Raw genomic sequence first — 17,419 nt, 5'->3', positions numbered from 1 at the left:
CCTCATGGTGCTCAAAGTCAGCCACTAAATGAAAAGAATAATCATCGTGTTCCTCCTGATGCACACAGCAGCATCTGATCCAAACATCTCTGTTCATACAGAATCTAAGGACCCACTTTAAGTTGCACAGCCATAAGAATATGAAATAAAACCACCTTTCACAAGCTACACAGATCAAAATTTCTTTAAAACTTGCATTCTGGTAAACATCATCTATTTTGGAAGAAGGGGGAGACATTACAAACCTCAAATGTGAATCTGAATGTATTTGTTTACATCACATGATTCTCAGAAAGGAATTATACTGCCTGATTCACCATCTTGTTATTCCAGCTTCATGCCAGACTCATGGAAATCAGTCACATTTCACTGGCATGAAACTAGAATACAAGAGTGATGAATCAGGTCTGTAGCCTTACCACAGAGCAATCATAAATTATTACAACAAGCACAAAATTCATTCTTCTCCTAAGCATTTTTGTTCCAAATTTTTCATTCTCCTTCCCTAAAATACATGATAAATATTAATATAAGACAAATTCTAAACAAGTACTATAAATCAAATATAGCTCCTCAAAATATATTTTGAAAAAGAATTAAAATTTGATTATTTTCCTCCCTTCTTAAAAAAGGACTTACTTTTCTGCCTCTTGTCATGGTGTTACATTTCTGCCTGACTTTGTGGCCTTCCAGTTGCTGCCAGTTCTGTAAGGCTTTATTCTGATCTGTCCTGGCTTTGAATGACCGGACATAAAATGGGTTTTGTGGAAAAACCTGTCACGAAAAGAATAGTTCCATGCAGAATTTTCTTTTTCTGAAACAAAAAGAGGCCCTGTTCAGCTCCATGAGAAAGGGTTGGGTGAGCAAGGCACTGGGAACAGAGCTCCTGATGTGAAGTCCTGGATATGGGTACAATTCCAGAGCTGGCAGGTCTTCCCAGAGAGGTAATCAACCCAGAGAGAAACATGCATGAAATAAACATTTGTTTTGACAACTAATGTAAAGATTTGCTTTAATTCACAATATAAACAATGCTTGAAGATGTTTTCTTCTAGTTGCTTTCTAAGCAGCACAAACTCCTCTTTGGTGAAGGAAATGGAGACAGCTTCCAAAGAATGACTGACTAAATAAGATTAACCAGGAGGAGGAAAGTACTTTATCATTTCTTTTGATGTCTCAGAAGAGACATTTTCTGGACCAAACAAAATTCTCTGAGAGACATTTTCTGGACCAAATAAAATTCTCAGGAGTGACTCTGAGCCAAACTTTTCATGTAACTTGCAGCTGACCAGTGTGGACTCCTGGCATCAGAGCTGGGAGGAGCCCCTGGCAGGAGCACAGGGTGTCACTGCGGGCAGAAACTCTGGATCAGGGTTTGCCTCCACATTGCTTTGAAGCTCCCTAAAATTTACTCATCCCAAAGAGTAACCACTTATTTAACAGCAAAGTATTTCTTTCTGTTTCAGCATGGCAGAGTTCAGCTCAATCAGAAATCTGGGGTGTCTGCTATGGTCTGACCCTTGCAAAGAGGAGTTCCTCAGTGCCTGGTTCCACTGGGTGTGAAGGGGAGCTGAGTGGTGTTGCAGGCAAAATGAGTGCCACAGGAGTTCAACACATGCTCAGTGCAAATCCTGCACCAGCAAAGCAAAGTGGGGAAAGGGGAATGTTGGAGAGAAGTGAAAGACAATCATTTTATCACTGACTTTATTAGCTCATAAGCAACAGCAAGTTTTGTTATCAACTTAAAAGTCAGTATTTTATCCTGTATATACAGCATGAACTGATTAAAAAAAAAAAAAAACAAAAAGAGAAAAGGCAAAATACTTTCTCATTTACTAAAGTTCTACAGTTAGTGCAACTGGGAAAGAACTTCAGACATACATAAATTGCCTCCTAGCCAAAACTCTTGCTCATTTTCTAAGCTAAGTAATAACAGTCATCTCAACATTCACTACACCATTGAAGGTCCAGGTTAATAAATTCAAATAAATAAAAATAAATGAGACAAACTGAAGAAAACTGCTGAGATTACTGATGTGAAATTTAAAATCCTCAGTCTATCAGGAAAGCTGTTGGTAAACTCAGGTCTCAAAATGAGTAAAGTAAGACTTAAAGATATGTGATGGTCTACATCTGACCCTTTTATGCACAACTACTTAGAATGATTAAAATCTCCCATTTAGATTGAAACACACATTAGAAACAAAATCCCTTATTCTTGCATCAAATAAATGTAAACCAGGATGATACAGATTTTCTGGTATGAACCAGAAGGGAACTGGACAGCCATCATTTCTGGGTGCCCCAAACAGTGCTAGAAGGACAAACTATGCTACAAGGAAACCTTAGAAAATTAGACTTTCACAGACATACAGAATGAGGCAAAGGACAAAGACTGCAAAGTAGACCTAAATCACAAAATGTTGTCTCAAAGTTGTCCAGCTGTGTAGAAGGAGAACTCACCTCATTGTGAGGTTACATTGACATAGGGGCTATTCTGACACGACAGACATAAATATAGACTGCATCTTTGCTGTATGGACCAAGGCAGTTTCCACACTCACAGCATACTCTCACCTGCCTGAAACCTGGCAGTGGGAGACAAGACTCACATGAAGGAAATAGGAGAGCAGTGGAGTTAAAAAAGAGTTTTGAGAAGTTAGAAGGCCAGAGCTGTCAAGAAGCTGCTGGCAAATACTCAGAGAAACAGGTTCAAAGAGCAGAAACATGAGTCTGCAATGAGTGTCCCCAAGTAAAGCAAACTGCCAGACTACTAATTTTTTTGTTAATGATTGTTATTGTTTAACCAAATGTACCCAATGCTCATACTCAAAAAACTTCCCAAGCAGCTTGCAATTATTTTTGTACATTGATGAAGTCATAAAAATGTTATTAGTTGTGAAAAGACTTAATGGTGTCATTAAGTACATTCAAATACAGGAGGAAGAAAAGTACCTTGAGCAGACAGGTACCCAGGGCTGTGAGTCCATCAGTAACACTGCATAGTATTAGTAAGGTGCTACTTTCCATCTGCATGCTTCCTTTAGCTTCAGTCTCTGTTCAAATGACTGAAGAGGCTGAAGATCTAAATACAATACTGAGACAAATATCGTGAAGTAAAATTCATTATTACCAGAAATATAGTGCTAGCAAATCCCAGGATAAACTTTGGAACCATTTTCTAATAACTTCATGTGCAGGAATCAGTTGTGATGGAAAATGGCTCAGAATTGACCTACCAATCACAGTCTTTGTATCAGTGTTACAGCTGCAAATGCCATCACTGCGAGTGGTTCCTTTCTTGGCTGGGAGCTGTAGGAATATTCTAAACTAAAATAAAAACCAGCAGCAGAAGCCAAAACCAAAGAAACCCCAGCCAAACATTTCTTAGCATCTACGGCTCATAAAACCATTTAAAATGTATCCTATGTGAATGTGTTTGTACATTCTGGAAAGTGACATTTACCATGGGAGAAGAAAACATACAAAACAATAAAATTTTTCCTTAGCCAGTGATTATTATTGCTGTCTTAGCAATTTCCTTCCTTTTGGAATAATACCTCAAGGATTTCAGTAAGAATGCTTTGTAAAGCTAGTCCTGGCCAACTGCTTGTGGCTTGCTTGTGGTTAGAATGCACATGCAGAGAGTTCCTCACATACATGTATCATCTTACATGGGAATCAAGTCAGCTACTAATAATAGTTCTTCTTGGGGGTTGGGACCCTTTTTTACAAAAAGAAGATGCAAATATCAGTTTTGTAAAGCCATTACTGGATTTTCCAAGCTTTCAAAGAGTCAGCAAAACCATAATCCATAATCTCATTCTTGCTTTAAGCACAGCTAGGTGGTCTAGAACAGCCAAGGGCAATCATTTTTAGCTCAGAATAAATCGGCAGTAATTTCCAAAAGCATTTTTCAGAATTTCTACTAACCTTACTACATACCAGAGACAGAGGGGACCGTGGCTTTTGTTCTATGCATCTCCATCTGTATTACCACAGTCAGAAACACCTTGCTGTGATTCCTTTGGAATGAGCCCCATGCTCTTATGGGGTATGCTGCACACATTAAAGCCTGAGTCACACACCAGCACCAGCATTTCAGGGGGCTTGAAAGTACACCTCTTAACAGTAACAGCCTGCTTGCTGTCTACTGTATTTCAAAAACAGACAGTAAAAACCTAATGTTGGTCAGGATCAAAAATCGTTCAGGTCACAATTCTTTAAAGAAGAAACTCTTTATTCTCCCCTATCCCCTGTCCCCCACCCCATCCCCCTCCCCTTCCTTTTAGTTCATCAGTACAATTCCACTTGGAAGAGAAAAGGATACAGACTAGCACTTAGTAATACAAAGGCGTTGCTCTCGAACCAACTGGGCTTTTATGTTAAGTGGCTCCCTGATTCTGCAGCTGTCCGGCAGATCCTAATACAAAAGGGAAAAGGCAGAACAAGTGTTTCAGGAGATCCCAGAGAAGCTACCCTGTGGAGGTGGCCGAGGAAAGGTTGATCCAAATCTTTGCTTTCTACCACTACCTGAGAACAGCTATGGCAGGGAACTTCAGAAAGACTTGAAGGGAATGCTATCCCTACGTGTCACTGAGTGGTGGAGGCTCAGTGCAGAAATGTCTAGGTTATGGGGTGCCCAGGTTCCAGGATAAGCCATACTGAAGGGGGCAATAGAGCTCGCTGCTGTATTGAACTTTCAACCTGCCTTGCTCACGGTCATTTTCTGTGTGACTTTGCTTGTCTTATCAGAACGAAGGACATGGCCTCAGGTAAAAAACACAACCTCTACAATGCTCCTTCATCTACTTAACCCTGCTGACTCTGTTAGTGCAGTTTGGTTCCACAAGATGAATAATACCAAGATATCACTTCTCTGTGGGACATCTGCATGCTGGGTATCCCACGGAAAACATGAACAAAGAAGGTGCTGGTCACTGTGCTTCATTCTGCTACTCTGATAATCTCATGATCCTCCAGTAAAGACATTTGAGAAAAAATCAGAAGTGATTTTAGACACAGACAGAGAAATAGGAAGTTTTGAAAGGAAGAAGGAGAAAACAGAGCTCCTTTCAATAGACAGAAAGCTTAATTCCACCCCAGAACTACTTTGGTTACTGTAAAAAGAGATTTGACTGGCCCATCAGATCTTGTTTCCACCAGCTGATGACTCAGGCAGCTCAGACTCACAGGAAAGCAAAGCTCTGCATCTCCCTGCACTCTCACCGAGTTTCTGCAGCCTTCTGCAATTGGCAAAGTCTTTCAGGACTGATAGGTTCAATTTGTTTAGTCTCTGCTAGCTTTAGGTCCAGATTCATTAAATTCCCACTTTTGATGTATTTTGAAGTGAAGTTTCAACTTCAGTTATGCCATGTAAAGAGTTAAATTCTGTCACTAAAAGCTCAATAAATGGGCTACCTTGATTGATGCTTTAAGTGCAACCCCTTCCCAATATTCTGAACATAATGAGGTTAGTGCTAAAAGCTGGATTCTCTCTCATCTATCTGCATTATCTATTTATTCTGCACACGTCACCATGGTAAATGAGGGCTGCATTAAGTACTAAATAGCAGAGGTCAGAAAAGCCCTGTGTTGTATTCTTTTCCCCTCAGCAAGGCTGAAACATCTATTAATGGATTTTAGTTTATTACCTGATGTGAACTAAAAAATACATTGAAAATATCAGTATTAGCACATTATTGAAGTTTTGTTTAAACATAATCTCAAAAAAACCTATCTTGACATTCTTACTTAAAAATTTTTATCTTATAATGTATAAATAGACACAATTTCAAATATTCTTTGAATTTTTTTTTCTATTAAGCACTCCTCCCCTCCAAAAATCCAGAATCTTTTCCACAGGCTAAACTAGACATATTTTGGTCCAAAGTCTTTTTTTAAAATGCCATCAACATCCCAAATTTTATGTTCATGTAGTTATATTAAATATAGCTTAAGTATTTTGACTATAAGAAGTAATTACACCTAGGCATTTCATTTTTTAACTAGAAAACTCACAATTTATTCCAAATTCTCAACAAAACAAACTATATGAGGCGCATAAGTATTTGGAATAGTTCAAATCTGTAAAATATTTTCCTCTAGCAAAATGTTTAGCCTTATGAATGCAATGAAGTTAAGATCTGTCCAGCTGACTTCCTCAGCAGGTCAGGCAGCCATGCCCACTGCTATTCCCTACCCACGGCCCGGCTCTGTCGTGCTGTATACACAGAGGTGATAACAAATGTAAACATTCCAAAAGCTTATCAGGCCCGACGCTGAGTGACCAGGCAGCTGGAGAGCTGTAACGTGAAGCCACGTATATTAAAAATAATTTGCAAATAATCTCCTGGGGTGCAAGAAGGCTGTTTCTATGGTGCTTTTGTATAAGGAACAAGGAAAACAGATGAAGAGTACAAAGTTCAGCCTCTAAAAATACCACATTCACTTTCAGAAAGTTCCACGGACATTGACCCTTCCAACACAAAACCAATGGGAGGCAGGGAGCAGGAGGAACAAGTAAGATCATGGTACACATTAGGAGTTTAGCTGCGCTGGTAAATAAAAAACTATTTCAATTCATCTCTTGGGTATTCAAGGCTGGAACAAGAGTAATGGATTGATGCAATTCCATCCATACTGGGAGCAAGTAAAGCTTTTGGGGTTTTGGCTTCATGTCCTCTCAGCTGTACCGCTTCTCTGATGTAGGCACAAATCTGAGACCTGATTGTGAATATCCAACCCCTATTTCCATCCTCCAGAGCTTTCCCAGGTAGCGTTTGCACCCTGGACTGCCCCATCTCACAGAGGAACAGTAGGATCTGGTGAATGTGAGGGAAGCATTCTTGTTTTGACTAAATTTACTCACTTCAGCCAACTAGGAGAAACTAGTTTATATGGGTCATGCAAAATGTACCTGTACAGTCAATCAATAAACACTGAAAATGAAGGAAGCATGGATAAAAATAAACATGAAAAATTCAGTAAAATAAGTGAATTTTGACCAGAACATGCACAACAGCTTTTTGTTTTGACTGTCCCTGTGTAGTTGTCAGACCCTTCACTGTTACTGACTAAAGAGACAGCCCAGACTCTATTTGGCCTCTATATGAAACAGTACATGTTTCCTACTGTTTCACACTATATGGTTTACACAATTGCTAAAATATTCACAGGGAATGTTTATATTTGTGAATTACTGTGTTCAGGACCACACAAACTGTGAAAATACAGCTGGCTGCTTTGGTGATAGCCCTCAGTCTGGGCACAGCACTGCTCGCTGCATCCCAACCAACTCACGCCTGCTGTCCTTACTGCACTGCAGAGAGCATGACAACTCTTCTGACAAGTGATGACAGTGACATCACTGGAAAAAATCCTCATCCTCTCATGAAAATTGAGCATCTTCATGAAATGGAATGTTTCCATGAATGATGAAAAAATCCCTTTTTAAAATTCATTGTTTCTTTCTGAAGCCTGTGAGCTGTTCCTTCTGGGCTAAGTAAAGAACAGCTCAAGCACAGGTTCTTGGTATTTTTTTCCTTTTTTTTTTTTTTTTTTTAAGTCCTTGAGCTTTTCTTTTAGTTTTCATGGAGTCTGTATTCACACTGCATATGTGTGAGGAACTTTTACTGTGCTTTGTCCCAGGGAATTCTGTGGGTCTGAACAGCAGAATAAATTCAGAGTAACCCAAATGAAAAAGCATGTGAGCATAGTGTATATAGGTAAGAAAAAGGGATGCTGTTTGCCACTGAGCATTTGCAGTCACGCGTCATCCTGCAAACAGCAGGATATTTTCAAGCACAGACATTTTTATCTCTGTTCTGGAACCCCTATCACCCATTAGGTCTTACACAATGTTTACTTTACATATTTCATTGTTTGCCTGTGTCAGATAGTCTTTTCCAGCACCGGCTGAAAGCACACGAAGGCCCTCACTGCCTTGACAAGACGTTCCTTATCTCTGAACATCCTGGTGCCATCAGAAATGTACACTGGGCTATACCAGCCCTCTGGTGTGAGGGGACACAAATGGTTTTCATTGCTTACTGAAGTACCTCCACAGACTCCTGGACCACTATAAAAAGAGACAAAATACTTAAATGGCATATACATTTAGCATATAGAAAGACTAACTAGTTTGACAAAAAAAAGTACAGCTAATGACAGTTTTTATTCATCTACTGCTTTTCTGAATACTCTATTACCACATTAGAAGCCTAAATTTGCAATTGAAAACAGCTGCTATTTGGCTTACTCACTCTAGTTCTTGGACCAAAGTAAGCAGTATGTCCTACCAGAATCTCAATAGTTTGAAAAACATATCAATTTCCATGAACTCTGAGACCAAGAGTTTTCTGCTGAGATTTTTCCCAGAGAAAGTACAGCAGAACTGCTTGACAATGCTCAGAAACACCTGCCTCCTACTAAGTAGGTCTTTTCTTGAGCTCAGTTTATTTTGTCTTGGAAGAAAAAAAAATGTGATCATTAGATTTAAACCCAAACTTACTCATTCACCTAGAAGCATGATCCAACTAATATTAGTCACAAACCTTAATGCTGGGCAAAGTGACTCACATTAATCCCATCAAGAATGTGGTGCTGGTACAGTTTGCATCAGCAGAAAAGCACATCTGTCTGTGGTAATGAGATTTATTGTGCAGGGAAACTCTGGGGGTGTCTAAAACCAATTTAGCATTAAGACCTCAACTACTTCGGGTTGTCATGGAATTGACAAAGGTGTGAGGAGAGATTTTCCTCCCACCACTCACCTGGCTGTGCTGTTTGCTCCCGCACTAAATACTGAGACTGCCCATGAGGCATCTCAGCAGAGCCCTGGGGAAGTGACAGTAGGCTGAAAGGCATGGATTATTTCTGGATAACCAAAAAGCAGCTAGGAATGAGAAAGTAAAACTGCTAATGCCCAAACACAAGCTGTGAGCACCTTCCTTGTTCAGAGACAGATTGCTTTTCTTCAAGTTATGATTTCCAGCATTCAGTAAGCTCAGATGTACTGTGCTATGCTGAGAAGGTATGTGTTATATTGCTTTTGCAGCGACAATATATCCTGAAATGAGATTTGCAAAGCCCAAAAAGACAGCTGTATTTCTAAACACAGAGTAACATTTACATAACAAGCAAGGGAATCAAAACAGGCAACAAAGCAGAAAGGGGAGTTGGAAACAGTAAATACATAGAAAATTTAGATACACAGAAGTTTATCCTAATGTTTACCCATATCCCAATGCTTCAAGAAGACTGAACAATTTGACATAATTTGAAGAGCCTTTGCCAGCCAGACTGTTTGATGTTGTGTTGGCCCTGTGACAAAGCCAGCCTGTACAGCAACGCAGGCATTGTTTTCTGATCAAAGCGAGCCCTGATGGTATTAAACCTGAGTTGTGGTCTGACGTGCTTTCTTCCCTCAGCTATCAGTTCTCTACTCTGCTACCAGCTTTTTCTTGAGCTGTTGCATTTGGATATTCTGCTGTTTTAAAGCATGCTCAGATGTTTATTTCAGACATAATAATTTCAGACAAAGAGGAATTGATATTCCTATATTTTCTGCTATGCTGGGCATGAAGACAGGAGGTTGTGCATACTCAGAAAAGGCTGCTTGTGATGGCGATACTCAGTTTCTGTTGAAGTTCTCCAAGGATATTGCAAGGGGAAAAAGAAGCAGGAGATCCTTAACAATTTTTTGATTAGACACTTGTGCAGTGTCATAGTTAAATATGTCTTTAAAACTAAGCATGTGCTTACGTTCCTTTTATACAAGGCAGGTGTAGAGCAACTGTGGCTATAGCAGGATGTGAGTGGGTTACCCCAGTAACCCGTGCACCACCCTCACAGGACGAGATGCTGCCCATTTGCGTAGCACTCTCACTTTATACTTGTATAGTCTTTGCCTTCACAGATAGTAAAAGGGTCTTATAATTTCAAATAAAAGTAAACTGATTTGATATCACAAAATCAAACATCAGGTGCTCAGAAAATAGAGCTCCATTGATGGCAACTGAAGCACAATAGGTTTAAGTGGCTTTGTAACCCAAGTCTCAGTTTGCTAGTGCTAGTTTCTCTGCTCAAATGTGACACAGCCCATCTAAGAGCACTTTACACAGAACTTACAGGTAGAGTTAAGGGTTTCTTCATTGCTATGCTGCTTTACAAGACCATATTGTCCACTGCAATCACTGTTGCTGCTGCAACTCAAATTTCTCTTTTGTTGGCTGTAATTGCACTTATATATGATGCCAACCAGAGTGAGTATGAGGAAATGTGAGAGTCAGTGATGCTACAGGCTGGATATGTGCTCCTGTAGTCACATTTATCACCTGACTTTAAAACATTCAATGTGGTCTAACACTGCCTCCTGGAAAGCAAGGGAGTCAAGCAGACTCTTCTTATAGTTTTTGGGCAGCTGTCATTGGTTTAAAATTACTTAGGCTTAGTAGATATTCCATCTTCACTTTTTAGCACAATTCACCTGACCGAAAGAGGTGAAGACATACTCCTACCAAAGCTGTAACAGGCATCAGGGATGGATGAGAAGACTTAATAGAAAACGACTTTTAGATCTTTTACAGAAGAACTCAAGCTGAATTTATTATGAAGTTCTTAAATGTCCAAACACATTTTATTGCCTTCTGGTTTCCAGATGGGTGTGCATCCAGAACACCAGAATACCACAAATATGCTACTTTTTTTCCCAGCTGCAATCAGAAGCAGCTGTAACAGAAGGCTATAGAAAAGTCTGGTTCTTAGAGGTTGCTTGTCTCTGGTCTTCAAAAAAAGAGAAGTTTAGATAATTTGAGTAAACTTTGCAGGGGCATTCAAACATTTAGGATTGCATTAGGACACATATTTCAAACTCTTGGAAGCATATCCTTCACTAGCTCCTTGCTCCTAATGAAGGAAGTGGAATACTCCAGTGGATAAAATTCAAGGGACAGGACTCTCATTTAGCCCAGCTCTAATAAAAAAGGGCGGCTCTGTCAGTGTCACAGGAATTCTCTACTGCTCAGTTTTCCCATTGTTCTAGGGAATCACACTTTTAAAGCAATTTGTTGAATTGCCAAGTTAGCACCCTTACATTTTTTTTTTAATTAACTGCATCCATTTGCAGTGATGAATTTACTGGTTTTGGAGACAAATTTTATTCAGCATCCTCCTGAATTCTATTCAAAATCCAGAAACTGATAAGCATTTTGGGGTTTAATCGGCAAGGTGTCAAGAGGCCCTAGGACCAGCTGACTCTGAAAGTTGGAGGCACACAACCATCTCAGAAGCTGTACAGCACCTTGCAAGAGGAAGACCACAAGGGCTTTATTTAGTATTTGCACATCCATTGTAAACCTATTGTCTGCCTCTCCAAGCTGGCTTTACAGTCCTTTTACTCAGCAGGCTCACAGAGCTACCTGCACACACCCTGTTCAAAACACTTGCCCATATTAAGCAAGTGACCCCCTATGGAAATCTGCATGAAGCTCATGGTGAAGGGCAGGAAAATGAAGCTACTTTTAAAGTTTCAATTTTTATCCGGTTTTATAGAAAATTTTAAATCAGGACAATTTAGCCAAATAATAAATTCATTAACATTAGTTCCCAGTATCTAGAAAGAACAAATAATATCTAAATAAACAAATCTAAGTAAGTGAAGACAAATACTAACTCATGGGCTTTTATGGAAGTTGGCTGAAACCTGCAGCAATCCTGACTCATAATAAAAATGATTTACTTAAAGATTTATTATGAACATTGCAGGAAAGGTGATAACAGACATGTACCACTTTGTTTACAGTAAAATTTCCTGTAAATTAAAGAGTTCTTATTCTTTGTTTGCTTTTGATTTGGTATTGTACCAAGTATCTGTTTATAAAAGGAAATATGATGGTACAAAGTGTACAAAGTGAATTGCAGAAGAGATTAACAGTCAAGGTGAATTTGCTTTAAATTACGTCCTAGCGACATAGACAGTGCAGATCCCATTATTATCCTATACAGGTAAAAAAGTCAGTTCAAAGCAGATCATGCACCATTTTTGAGAGCTGAATTACCTGAAATTCAGAACCAAAAGCTACTCCCCAAAAAGATTTAAAAAAAATATTAAGGTGACTAAGAGATATGGCAGGAAAAAAAATGTTGCAGAGAACAACAAAGGAAAAGTTTGATATAAATGAGGCACTGTGTTCCAAGGGATTAAGTATTGAGGATTTTCCCTTTTTTTTGTGGATTTTTTTTTTTTTTTGTTTATAACACTCCTAAACAGCTTATTAAGGAATCTTTCTGAAGTTGTATTTATATGACAAAGTATGTCTCAACCTCAAATCATCCCATCATGCAGGGAATCTTCTGTGGGCACTCCTGGATGAAGATAATGTATTCACAGTTGAAAAAGAATAATGAAAAAACACATTATATATTTTATCAGGAAACTAGAAGAGAATATATTTTGTAGAAACAACCCCTTGGGTTGAATCAACATTGGATCCAGCCTGGTATCTCTAGAGATCAGACTTCATGGGTCTCCAAGCTGTCCACCCAGGGAAAAAAAATATTTGTGGATGGAAGAACTGGATCTGGGTCATATTAATTCTCCTTCCATATAACCCAGATTGACATAGAGGATAAAATAATGAAATCAGTGACATTATCTGAAGGCCAGGAATTACCTGTGTTTGCAGGGTTTACTCCAAACAGTCCTGAGACCCATTGTTTGATATTTAGAGCTAAAAAATTAATGCAGGATTTAAAAAATTATGGAGTAATCAAAACCAGTTTGCAGCCAATCCTGTGTATACAAGTTCTGTGGTTTAGAAGGTATGTTAGCACTCACCTGGGGGCATGTGTTCATTCATGATGACGAGTGATGCCGGCGTAGGCCTTCTTTTCCTGATCTGTAACAAAGATAAACCAAGGAGAGTCATTAGGGCCCATCAATTGCCACACACACAAAGCAAAGCAAAAAATCTGTCAGGTGTCCTCCAGATTATAGACCAGGCAAAGTTAAAATGGAAACTATTTAAAGAACAGCAGCACTTCACTGTCTTACTGACAGCTTGTCTGGTCTGACAGCAACCAGGGTCATGCTGCTGCTTGTTCAGGGAGAACAAAGACATGGGAAGAGCTGTCCAAAATACCTTTAGGATTTGTAATCGTCTTGACTTCAGTTTTTTGGATATTTATTGCTGAAAAATATCAGTCATACTTTAAAATATTGACATTTAGCTTTGCATCGGGAAGATGATTTCGCAGTTTCTGATCTTTTATGTGCAAATGCCTAGTACTGCCATAGCTCTCTCAAGTAATAATTAATAACATTTTGCAAGTGCATTTCAGAGTTTTGCAGGTATGCCTTCCAATGAACTCATGTTTATAAAATGTTGTCAGAGGTGTTACTACAGTAATGCTCTTTAACTAAAAATACTCCAGTATTTAAGACCTTAAAAAGAGTATTTCCAATATAGCAGATTTTACATACCAATACATAATCCAGAATTGTATACAATTCTTCAGAGTTTATCTGGGTAACTACTTTTGTTGCAGTAACAGTGGCTGAACTACATGATATTGGAATACTCTCTTATAATGCACACATTTGCATTGAAAGCTTTGTGTTGCTTCACAAAAGCCTCCAGGCCTGATATTCTATTGAATTTAAGACAGGGACCAGAAGCATTTAAGCTAGAAACATTCTGACACAAAAACTCAATGTCAGTGCATTTGTTCTTTTTTATTTGCTGAGCTAACATCTGTATTTAGCGAGGTTCAAATTTTGCTTTCAGAGGTGTAAATGGAAAGTTACATCATCAGGCTTAATGGGTTTATTCTAGATTAGTGTAACTGTATCTGACTGTAGAATTTACTATTTTAATTTCATCACACACCCACAGTGAAACTGTATAGCACTTGGAATAAAACTCACAACAACAACAACAACAAAAAAAGGACTGCCCATAAATACCAGGCAGAAAATAGGCTACAGCATTTCAACAGCCATGGGAATTCCAGGAAATCCTAATCCTATGGTTCTCACAGATTTCAGAAAAACACCAGAACACATTCTGCTTGAATTAATTGCAGAACTGTTCTGTAAGGTATGGACATCTTGCAGCTCAGAAGTGCCTAGAGACAAAATGAAGACCCACAACAATTCTTTTCTGCACCCTTCTGATTTTTCACATTCAGTGGTCACTCCCAACTCATCGTTTTCTGGAAAAGGTCTCTGCCTTTTAGGAGACACAATATCAGGATATTCAGGAAACCAGATATTTGTCCTAAAGGTGCAAATAATTTCATGGCTACTGGCATGGAACTTTCAAGGTTATAATATTCCCCTGGTACCATCTAAAATCAGACATACCCAAATAGAAGCAAATATTGAGGACAACTTGTACAGAGAGAAATATACTGGGTCACCTAATTATATTTATACAGTTTTCACACAAGACTGCCTGTGACCTCTTATTAGGCACATCTACACATATCTGTACACAGTAATAGATATCTTTTCCTCCTTAGACATCTGTACTGACATATATATATATATCAATAGAGTATATATATATATATATTATTATGTGTATCTTTTGAGAGTGAGTTGAAACCTAAAACAGCACACACATTATTCCAACAAGGACATAAGTATGGCATATTTCCACATGTATTTTTTTCAGGCATGAAAAACACTGTAAAAATTACTTAAAGACTGTAAAAAGTCATAAGAAATACAGGAAGTAACTGAAATTATGACTATTGTGCAAAACATTAATTGTACTTTCTTATGTTAAAATGAAAGGTAAATAAGATGTATTCCCAGTATTTCTGTTAGGTACCTATTATGAACTTTATGCTTTGCTTTATGTACATATAATACACTTGAATTGATTTGTTGAGGATGTATTCATTGAGCGTATTCATGTGAAATTAAGTATTAGGGTACAAGTGCAGTTACAAAAAAGGCACAACAAATATACATTAATGAACCTACCCAATGTGAAGAAGCCTTATTCTGGCTAGAGGACATATCCTTCTCCCTCTTTAAGTACATCAAACATCACTACAACCTCCAGAGTATTTAATCTACAGTTTCCCTAATATAAGCTAGAAAAGCCTTTAGGCCAGAAGTATCACTTGTGCTCACCCACATCTTGCCCCATTCCTGCCCCATTCCCGCGAAACAGTGAAGGAAACTCATCCTCCTTACCTGCTCAGCTGCCTCAGGATCTATTTGGCTCTGAAACAGGGGCACAGCAAACTGTATTTTCTTGGGGCTGTTGGGCTCCATGGTGATGCCGAGGTGAGACAGACGAGAGAAGAGCCTGGAGCTTGAGACTGGGTCTGTGCGTGTGCCCCGGCGCCGTCCCCACGGCCAGGCTGAGAGCTCCGCAGTAACAGCTGTAACTCCTGACTTAGCCCGGGAATCTGCGCCAGCCGAGCGACTCCCTTATTCCACATCCACAGAGATGCCACTGCCTTGGCTATTTTCTTTTTTTTTTTTCACTCTCCCCTCTCTTCAGCAGCCCTTCAGATCCTCTCAGCAGAAAGCTGAAAGGAACAATAAGCTAATTGTGTACCAGCTCACTTCCACATATGCCAAGCATTCACTCAGAAGCTAATTGAAAATGCAATACTAGCATTGCATGGCCTGGAGCCTTGGGATTTGAAAAAGAGGATCTCTCCACCATATATCACTAACTGGCTGCTCAGAAGTGCAATGCAAGCTCCCTCTGAGTATTGCTGATGGGCTCTTAATTATTGATGAACACAAATCAGGAAGTTTTCAGATTTTGGGGGTGGAGGTAGCAGAAGGGGTGGATTCAAAAATTCGATCTCTGTTACAGTGTGCCAGAACTGCTCTCCTCTTTTCACATATCAAACAATTCCCTTTGCTCTTTCAAATATTTTTTTAATCCTACAATTTTAGACTCTACTAAATCTTATAGGAAGATTTTTGGTGATGATGCTACAGAGTTGCCCACAATTTCATGACACTTTTCTGGTGGGTTTGCACCTTAGGCCTGGTTTTCATATTTAGACTGTGATTTCTTTTGGTGGGCTCCATTTCACATGACTCCAGATACTGAGAACACTCGCATTTGAGCCAGCTCTCTGGGCTCCCTCATGCTAAGCACATCAAAGGGCATCTCATTCTATCCAAGTGGGATATAGTGTTTACTCAAGATTACATTTTCTCTCCATTAACTCTAGAAAAAGGAAAGATGATTCAGACTAGTTAAATCACTTTTGGATGACTAAAATTCAGAGGCTAAATCCTACTCAGGGGTACAAAATCTGTGCCTGATTCCAAGACCAGGAAAATATTTTGGTCAATCATATCAATAGTACTCCTTTGTGAATATAATTGATTTTCTTTTGTAATTTCATGTGAACTCAAAAGAAATGTGTGTAACAACATCCAGCAATCACTGATCTAACCTACCTCTTTGCAAAACTCAGAGGAATTTGAAAATATTCTTTGTTCAGGCCACTGAGAGCACTTAGGATTTTCACAGTTCTCCACCAGCTTATTGAGTCACTGAATACTTTCCCACCTGTGCCAGTGGAGGAGGTGGGGAAGGAGAGGTTTGTGGGTGAGAACAATGCACTGGCCATACACACAGACCAAGCCAGCAAGTCAGACATTAAATACTTGTTTTTCTGATTTTTGCAAATTAAAATCATGACACATTATCAGAACACCGGGCTGTTTCTGAACAGAGGAAAGCACACAAACTAGCTGGTTTATGAAGGACCTGATAAAGCTTAGGAGGTGAGGATACACTTTAATCTAAGGATTCAGTTGGCTCAATGATCAAAAATAACTCTCAATGAAGGCCAAAATTCCCCTCCTCATCCAAATCAAAGCTACTGTGAACCATAGTAGTTTCCAGCTGACAGCTAGTAGCTGGCAACTTTCCTGTTTGATTTCTTATGATAGTTTAGGTGGCATTAATTTAGACTTTTGAACACAGAAGAGTCTGATTGGTCGGGACCTTCTGGAGATACTTGGTCCCAGCACCCCTGCCTGAGACCAGATTATTCTGGCACTTCTCAGCCTATGTCCTGAATGTTTTTGGCGCTTAAGTGAAATGCTTAGTTTCATTTACCACAACAAATGAAAGAGATGCACAAAACACTGATATTCAGTGTTTCGTATGACCATTTTTAAGGCTTCACTATTCCTATGAAGACAAAACATAATTTATTTATAGACTTCTACAATTAGAGCAAGAGCGCAATTGTAAAAGTTGTGGTGGCACAATGAAGTCTAAGGCACTAAAGTAAGAGAGGCATACTGCTTTCAACAGGACAAGAGTTGTTTTCAGGACAGTCTAATTATCCCATTTCACCAGTCCTTCATGCACAGATGTGCTGTTATCTTCAACGACAGCTTCAGACATACCAGGGACATATA

The 17,419-nt window shown here is 39.1% G+C and overlaps 1 protein-coding gene across 1 annotated transcript in view; it reads right to left on the bottom strand.

Annotated features, from left to right (window-relative positions):
* Positions 1-17,102, bottom strand: part of PPP1R1C (protein phosphatase 1 regulatory inhibitor subunit 1C) — a 50,715-nt gene extending 33,613 nt beyond the window's left edge. The window contains 3 exon segments of the mRNA XM_068196035.1: positions 12,839-12,899; positions 15,209-15,333; positions 15,336-17,102. Coding sequence (XP_068052136.1) covers positions 12,839-12,899; positions 15,209-15,333; positions 15,336-15,459 — 310 coding nt within the window. The 5' untranslated portion in view covers positions 15,460-17,102.
* Between the last annotated feature and the right edge of the window lie 317 nt (positions 17,103-17,419).

Source organism: Anomalospiza imberbis, chromosome 7 (genome assembly GCF_031753505.1).
Source record: "Anomalospiza imberbis isolate Cuckoo-Finch-1a 21T00152 chromosome 7, ASM3175350v1, whole genome shotgun sequence".
Classification (NCBI taxonomy): domain Eukaryota; kingdom Metazoa; phylum Chordata; class Aves; order Passeriformes; family Viduidae; genus Anomalospiza; species Anomalospiza imberbis.
The sequence above is the reverse complement of the archived record's forward strand: the minus strand, read 5'-3'. Positions and strand labels throughout refer to the sequence as shown.